This window comes from Hyalella azteca, unplaced genomic scaffold, assembly GCF_000764305.2.
Source record: "Hyalella azteca isolate HAZT.00-mixed unplaced genomic scaffold, Hazt_2.0.2 contig14620, whole genome shotgun sequence".
NCBI lineage: Eukaryota > Metazoa > Arthropoda > Malacostraca > Amphipoda > Hyalellidae > Hyalella > Hyalella azteca.
The window spans coordinates 257465-265462 of record NW_025944498.1 but is presented as its reverse complement, the minus strand read 5'-3'; the positions used below and the strand labels follow the sequence as shown (position 1 = coordinate 265462).

At 38.1% G+C, this 7998-nt stretch overlaps 1 protein-coding gene across 1 annotated transcript; it reads right to left on the bottom strand.

Moving 5' to 3' along the window:
• Positions 1 to 340: 340 nt before the first annotated feature.
• Positions 341 to 7870, bottom strand: LOC108675117 (ubiquitin carboxyl-terminal hydrolase 1-like). Its single transcript, XM_018163102.2, has 9 exons — positions 7643 to 7870; positions 7002 to 7330; positions 6163 to 6312; positions 5632 to 5863; positions 5099 to 5237; positions 4631 to 4817; positions 3581 to 3867; positions 2465 to 2728; positions 341 to 1921 (listed from the first exon to the last, which is right to left on the bottom strand). The coding sequence occupies exons 1-9, from the start codon at positions 7856 to 7858 to the stop codon at positions 1668 to 1670; spliced, it is 2058 nt and encodes a 685-aa protein (XP_018018591.1). The 5' UTR covers positions 7859 to 7870; the 3' UTR covers positions 341 to 1667.
• Positions 7871 to 7998: the final 128 nt, after the last annotated feature.

Here is a 7998-nt window from a genome sequence, read left to right as displayed (position 1 = left end):
TACAACCAAAAATTTGTCCATAAATTTAAACGGCAGAAATATATATATTTGTACAATACAAGAATGTTTTATTTGTGTGTTCCCTTTGATTGTGGCGCCTACGAAACCTCGTCCATGCCGATGACAATTTAACTAATTCCTCCACGGGAGACAGAACAATTGATCAGCTTCTTTGTAGTGCAACTGACTAATTTGACGAGGCCCCTTCAAAATGAAGTCAAATCAATCAGGACAAACTATCCCATGTATGAAGATCTCGGCATTGATGACTTATCTATGATTCTAAAACAGCGCGGATGTATCGAATTATAGGGCAGGTGAAGAATAATGAAGAGCAACACACGGTATAAATAAGCTGAATGTAATGAAGATGACCAATCAGAATTAGAGGAGACAGCTTTTCAATAAAAACTATGTTCATAAGATCAATCACATTGATACACATTAAATATTTGAGAAAATTTAAAAGCAATATGGACATTTTTCACACTACCGAACGATTGTCAAAGCGATCAAATAAGTCGGAGAAGATTGTGAAGATAGATTCACTTGAAGAAAAAAAAAGATTATTTACCGGCTGCCATTAAAGACAGAACAAGCACGTGATTTATTCGCCTACTTAAAAAAATTAATATAACGGCAACAGGCAGAAATGTCCTTACAGTGATTACAATGGAAGAAAAGAAAGTAAGACAAAAACACAAACGTTTTCATGCCTGACAGGAAGTTGAAGTTAGTAACTTTCTCCCACCATAGAAAATAGGAGTTTTGTGCTGAGCAGCGAGCATGAAAAAAAAACTCCTTTTTATTTAGCATGCCCTCTATCCAGATGAACATGAGCTACATATTAAAACATTCGAAAACGGAGGTTCATTTTCGAGGACAAAACACGAGGAATTTCAGACAAGATTCAAGGACTTCAGCAGGACTACAGTTGAATGTAGCAATAAATCTTAACTTGATCATAATTCTCTGAGGTGTCAAACTTGAGTATAATGTTTAAATAACTTTTTTCTGCCGCAAATAGAATATTTTTAATCACATCTGCTTACTATAGCCCCACTACAAATCGTCACATGAAACGTTTCCGAGAGAGGTCTTTTAGGAGGTTGCTATGATTCTCGTGATTTAGTTAAAATGTAAAATACCAAATTTTCTGACAACAAATTTGTAATCTTCATTAGAACCTCATAAAAAATTTTGTTTAGCAAAAGCACAACGATATTCCACAAAACTTCCATTCGATATCCATCCTATTGTGAAGCTAAATTGGCTTCAAGCTTTTGATAGCACACTTCAGTATCATACCTACAGTCAGCATAATAAATATTAGTCAATTTTTAATTCTTTAGTTTCATACCAAATAGGAGAGCACATTATACCTACTCTAAGTTACTGTGCACAAGTCTGCACTTGCTTCCAATTTTTTAACGCTAAAAAATAATTTCTTCAAATATGTGCAAATAAAATCATTTCGAAATAGTCAGCATCGTGAACTTGTCAATGAGAACTTAAAGATTGCTCTGTACAGATGATAATGTCATCGAAAAATCGCTCTGAAGACCAGTGGAAAAAGGAACACTATTAGACATGTCACATTGGGACAAGAAAAAACTGCATATTCACCTAGCATTCGCTTAGAAGCTCAAGCTATGTAATTGCTGAGGTTAGCAAGAATTGATGGATATTCTCGAGTAAAAGAGAAGATAGGGTGTGATGAGAGTGCCCTTCATTCTGTCGAGCACTTCAGCTGCAGTGACCATTTTAATTTTTTCGTCATCACATTCAAGCCAAAATCCTGACGCAGATGCTGCGTTGCTGGCGATGGCTTTACTGTTGCTCTTGCCCAGCTGCTTGTTTCTTCCTTCAGTAAAAGCGCCTTTATTGGTAGACTTGTGTTGACTGCTTTTAGCTTCAACGTCTGCCAACAAGAACAGGTTAAGAGTTCGACATGTGACCAAAAATACTTTCAGTTACAAAAACGCTCATAGCTATTCTGGAAATGTAACGTCCATAGGGTATTTATTGCTATAAGAAGCTAGTTTTAAGTGTATGACTCAACCTCCTGTAGTCTTTACTATGCCAACAACCATAACACGGGATTGTTTAACGGGGTAATTTAAATAGAGATTGACTTTCGGTCAAGGTTTGGTTGCTTAATGCCAAATGAGGCAACTTGGGCCTGCCAGAATAACATAATTTGAAGCAATGTACTACATTTAAGATAAAAATACCAATTTAAAATATACGTCAAAAACAAGAACGCCCAAAGTAAGATAGGCAATGCAATGAACATTAATTCCTCACCACTCGAAATTTGTTAAAATATTCTGAATACTGAATACCTCAGAAGCGAGTAGTTTTCTCTGCTACTGAAGAATAGTATTAAATGGACAATTGAGGACATTATATGAAACTTGACATTCAGATCAGAACACTGACTTGAGGCGAGAACTTGACTGACCAGACGCGTAACCGTTAGTGAGTGACGTGGCGGAGAACTGAGGCAGAATTTGGTCGAGCTTGAGAGCACAACAGTCGCCCCACAAACACTCGCTGGAGTCAGCAGGCACTGAGGCCGCGCTGATGCCGGCGTGACTGCCATTAGCAGGCGGCGCTGCGTCTGCCGTGGGGGCAGCGGGGGCGTAATCTCCTCCCACGCAGCCGTGTTGGTCTACACAGGCTGATGACAACTCAGGGCTGACGCGCACGTAAGTCATGTAGTGACCTGAGAAAATCAAAGAACTCGGTAATAAAAATCTGTATGAATACGCACTAAACTGCGATCAGGACTGACGCGCACGTAAGTCATGTAGTGACCTGAGAAAATCAAAGAACTCGGTAATAAAAATCTGTATGGAAACTCACTGAAACTGCGGTCAGGGCTGACGCGCATTTGAGAGGTATGTATTAGTATTAGAAAATAGTAACCTCAGAGTAAAAACAACACTCGCAGATTAAAATAATTTTAAACGTGTCATTGGGTAGCAAACGTTAAGAACTTGAGAGAAAAAATACACCGAGAACAGTGGAAGACCTCAAACTCGGTAGAGGTAAGGCTTTCGAGTTTCCAAGTAGCAAAAAATATCGGAAAATTGGGAGAGAATATAAGCTGACACCAAGCACATGACACGTGATCTGATCTAGGTATACAAGAGAGGCTGGCATCAACCATAACTGTGCATAATCGCCTCAACACCACAATCTCTCCTGTTTTAATTAATTATTTATTTTGAGTAGCTTGATTTGAAAATCAACAAGGCGCATTTACTAAGGGACAATAATTTTTTGAGAGTAACATCTTTGTACATATTACTATTAATAAGCTGGAGAAAATAATTTTATACTTCAGTGACAAATAAGCACATCATACAAAAAATAAAGATTAACCTCTAAGATACATAAACTAGAACCGTGAATAGCAATAATAAAAATCTAAGCTGACGTATTTACTACCTATAACCATTTTACGCTTACGTTCCAATTATATATAGCTTGCAAATTTCACATAGGAACTTAAAGTAATCAGTACAAAAAGATAGAAAGGCGAGAATTTTAAAAGCCTTTTTTCTAAGCACACCTGAGGACAGAGAGGCTCCAAGATGACACACCATAGCAGAAAGTTCATAAGGAAGGTGAGTCGTGGCATCTTTAGCTTGTTTGTTACCGGCTGAAGATCTAATAGATGACGAAACTTTACTCTTTGTTCCGGAATTATTAGCGTTCATCTCAGTGCTTGAATTAACAATGGAATGGTAGGAAGAATTGATCTGTTGATGCAATTGCGTCTCCAGACAAGTGCGGCAGAAGCAGGCGAGATGCAGAGGCGCCGGCATCGCGTCGCTGCACTTAGAGGTGTACATGTTTCTGCCCAATAAATGAGTTGTGCTTTAAATTGCCGAGATTATACAAGATTTATATTTCTGCTATCCATCCACACATTAACTACGTCGAAAAGCTGGCATGCTCGTAAAAGAAAAATATTTCTAAGTTTAAACAAGAAATATTCAGACTCCTTTCCTTCCATCCTCCTCGCAAGCACTCTCGGAGAATTGACATTACCAAATACTTGGTGAACAGCTGAGTGGGTGGCAAGTTCTTCAAAATCAGTAGGATTAGACCGCTTAGTTATTAACAACAATATTGAATAATAATAATACGGGTAATAGTTAGAAATGAGGATAAGCAACAAAATTATGCTTGAATATCAGAGCAAACCAAAAGATCACGACTAAAAATAGTATGCCATGAAGAATAGTTCAGGATATGATGAGGTGAAAAAATTTTGACTAATTTGAATTTTGAAGACGAGAGCTGGGGAGAAACCAGCAGAGATGAAGGAATTAGTTTGACGAGTTAGTATACCTGCTGTATGAAGAGAATTGGTAGACAAGTATAGAAAAGAAGGAACTTTTTGTAGGAGTTAGTATACCTGTTGTATGAAGAGAAGCGCTTGACGTGTATGAGAAGAAGAAACTTCTTGTACGAGTTGGTATACCTGCTGTATGAAGAGAAGCGCTTGACGTGTATGAGAAGAAGGAACTTCTTGTACGAGTTGGTATACCTGCTGTATGAAGAGAAGCGCTTGACGTGTATGAGAAGAAGGAACTTCTTGTACTAGTTAGTATACCTGCTGTATGAAGAGAAGCGCTTGACGTGTATGAGAAGATGATGAGGTAGTTGCGGGTAGTGCACACTGCGGCGCGCCTCATTGTGGTGGCTGCAAGCATCGCACCAATACTTGTTGTTGCCTTGTAAACATTCTTCCTCGCACAGCGCCGACATGAATACTTCACATTCGCTTGGCGGTTCGTCATCTGAGATAACGTTAGATTGAATACCATAATTGAATATTTGTGATTGAATACCACGATTGAATATTTGTACCACTTGACGGCTCATCATCTGTGGCAAAGTTATACAAAATAATTTACACCCAACGGACAGCTATTCACAGCAGTGGAATGTATTACTAAATCGCATGGCAAAGTTACCCAAACAGTTAAGGACACGTTCACAAACAAAATGAACGCGTAGGCGTTCTGCTTTTTGACACATATATAAATTTCTGTCGCATTTAATGATAGTTATTACTCACCATCAAAGTCGGCTTTAGTTTTAACAGGAACACAAACTTCAAGGAAAGTCTCTTCCCTGCCCGTGACTTTCTCGCACTCAGAGCAGCAAGTCTCCAGGCACATCCGTCCAACGAACTTGCTGCCCACAACGTCCACAGCCTGCCATACAATATTTCTGCCATTATTCACAGTGACATCAGCAGTAACGCTGACAAAAGGTTTGTAGACGAGAAAAAATTCGTTCTATAATTCTACTATAAGCAATGGTACAAATTTCCAATAGGTACGTATATATCGCCAAAATTCACTATGGAGGTGAGAGACTTTAGAAATGAGTTCATTCATAATTTTCTGGTCCACTTGAAGATTTTGTTTAATATCTTAAGTGCGTTGATGCTGGCGTTAAGGATACTTACAGGTTTACTTATAGGACACAATAGGGAAGGCCAACAAAGACGTCCTATCTGCCACTCTGAAGTTAACTTGTTCATACATTATCCCTACTGCATTTCACTATGCGTTAAGCTACGAGGCAAAAGACGACTTTTCTAACCTTGCTGTTGTCTTCTTCAAGAGCTTGTATTCGCTCAGAACGTCGCCTGGCCTTCTTGTGAGGAGGAGAGGAAGGGCGTGGCGACAGTAAGGAAGCGTTGTTGGAGAGGTTCTTGACAACAGCATCCCGCTTGACAAGATCTTGTGGTAAATGACAGAGCTGGTCTAATAAACAGTGCAGTAACTCGTGTGCATCCTGCTGACGGTTTCCTTCAAACATCGGGTTCACAACTCTGCAACATAGCAATAAACTTACTAAGGCAATCTATGACAGAAAACAATCAACTATTTTTAGATAGGTTCAACAGATGGAAATCAGAGTCCCCACATTGTTCCATAAATATCTGATTACAATCAATTAAATAAACAGTAAATTGACCGCTTCAGAGCTCTTCCACAAACCAGGGCTTGTAATTGCCACAAACACACAAACTGGAAATTGGTGGCACATTAAATAACCAATAAGAATTATGATGGAGGAAACGGAGAAAAATAGTGCAAAAATTAAAGACTTAATCTTTAGAAGCAATACCTAAGAGCCTGTAGGAATGGGTAGGGTTGTAGAGCAGGAAGTCTCTTGCCCTCAGTGACATTGCTCTCTTCTTTTGCCAGCTGGGCAAACACCGAGTGCAGTTCAGACAAGAACTGCACTCGGTGTTGTACTGACTCGTCACCTTCACCTCTGGTGGATCAAATTTATCATTAGGATATCATCAACAGAAACACAGCTAGAAATAAAAATTATTATGAGAAAAACAAAACTTATCCCTATGATATCAGCAACAGAAACACAGCTAGAGATAAAAATTAATATGAGAAAAACCAAACTTATCACTAGGATATCAGCAACAGAAACACAGCTAGAAATGCAAATTAATATGAGAAAAACCAAACTTATCACTAGGATATCAGCAACAGAAACACAGCTAGAGATAAAATTTATTTATGAGAAAAACATAGAATTCACTAAGTGTTGTAATCATACTACAAATTGTCATAAGAAATTTGAGATTATTGTGAACCACCAGATTTAAAACAAAAGCTCAGGGTGACTTATCAAGTGTTTTGGTACCTATAGATTCATCATAAAAATATTGTTTTACTACAAATAATAATCCATAACATCTCGTATAAGGTTCTGCTCAAATCTCATAGACAAAAACTTGCATGTGATACTTTATAAATGTGGAACATGATCAATATAATTTTGCTGGTTCATGTCTACTTAAATAAATTCTAATATTATCCTATTCCCTGTATTCACATATTTTCATTTCTATCATCTGTTTAACTGCTGCAAAGATCTTCCGCTCAAAGGTGAAGTTGCAGTCTGAAAGAGAATTAAAGTAACGTACAAAATAGAGTTCATACCTTGCAGCTTGCAAATGTGTGTGTAGATGATGTAAGTCATGAGTAAAGCCTGGCAAAAATCTGAGGGCATAGAGAACCGAGTTGAGGAAGCAGGTGTTGCCAAGATTTGCAAGAGGACATACACCAGCCACTCGACCACCAGCAAGCCCTGGACTACCCACAGATTCTCCTCCACTTGATAAATGAATGGAATTTGTTGTATAGGAGAGTGTTGAGGATGGATTACGGCGAAGCCCTAATTGTACAGCGCGATGAGAATAAGGAATGCCAATAATGCCACCACTGCCACTCAAAGCTGCATTGGCACCCTTGCTGCTGCCACGCACACCCTGAGAAAACAGTCAAGTTACTACATTTGTTCATATGGAATAGGTAAGTATCAAGTAACAGTTTATTGATCAAAAAAGTTTAAACCATAGAATAAGGTTTTTTTGGGGTTTTAAAGCTAACCCATGGTTTGAAAACCATAGAATAAGGGTTCCATGGTTTGAAAACCATTGAGTTGAAGCCAACTACATCACATGAATTGAAACAAATGTATGTACAAAGTAGTCTCTGATAAGAGTATGAATGTGAAATAAGATGTACAAAATACACAATTTTAATCAGTTCATAATCAATTTGAAATGAATGGAACCAACCTTATGAGAATCACCATCTCCAGAACTATTGGTTCTAATTCTGTGGCTTGCTCTGAGCTCAGGAGCAGGAGATATATCAGATGATAGAGTTCTTTTCTGCCCTCTCAGCGATAGCCGACCACTACCAGTTCCTCGATGTGATCCAGGCATGGAAGTTATGTTTCCTTTGCCTACTGAACTTGTGTTTTCTTTAACACTATTCTCTAATGCTGTCATAATTAAGCATCTGTAAAAGAAGTTCAAGTATTTATAGTTTGGCCAACAAAATATTATTCTGTATACATAAAAGAACATACAAACTTATATAGTACATATAGGTACATTTAAACTTCATAAATATTTTCCTTATTAAAAAA

What these genes read in the sequence shown, in the direction of transcription:
- LOC108675117 (XM_018163102.2), bottom strand. Translation starts at nt 7,858, where the DNA reads ATGACAGCATTAGAGAATAGTGTTAAAGAAAACACAAGTTCAGTAGGC. An exon ending in GAGATGGTGATTCTCATAAG is followed by an intron (nt 7,331 to 7,642) that starts GTTGGTTCCATT and finishes CTGTTTTCTCAG; the next exon opens with GGTGTGCGTGGCAGCAGCAA. An exon ending in TTGAAGAAGACAACAGCAAG is followed by an intron (nt 5,238 to 5,631) that starts GTTAGAAAAGTC and finishes ATTGTATGGCAG; the next exon opens with GCTGTGGACGTTGTGGGCAG.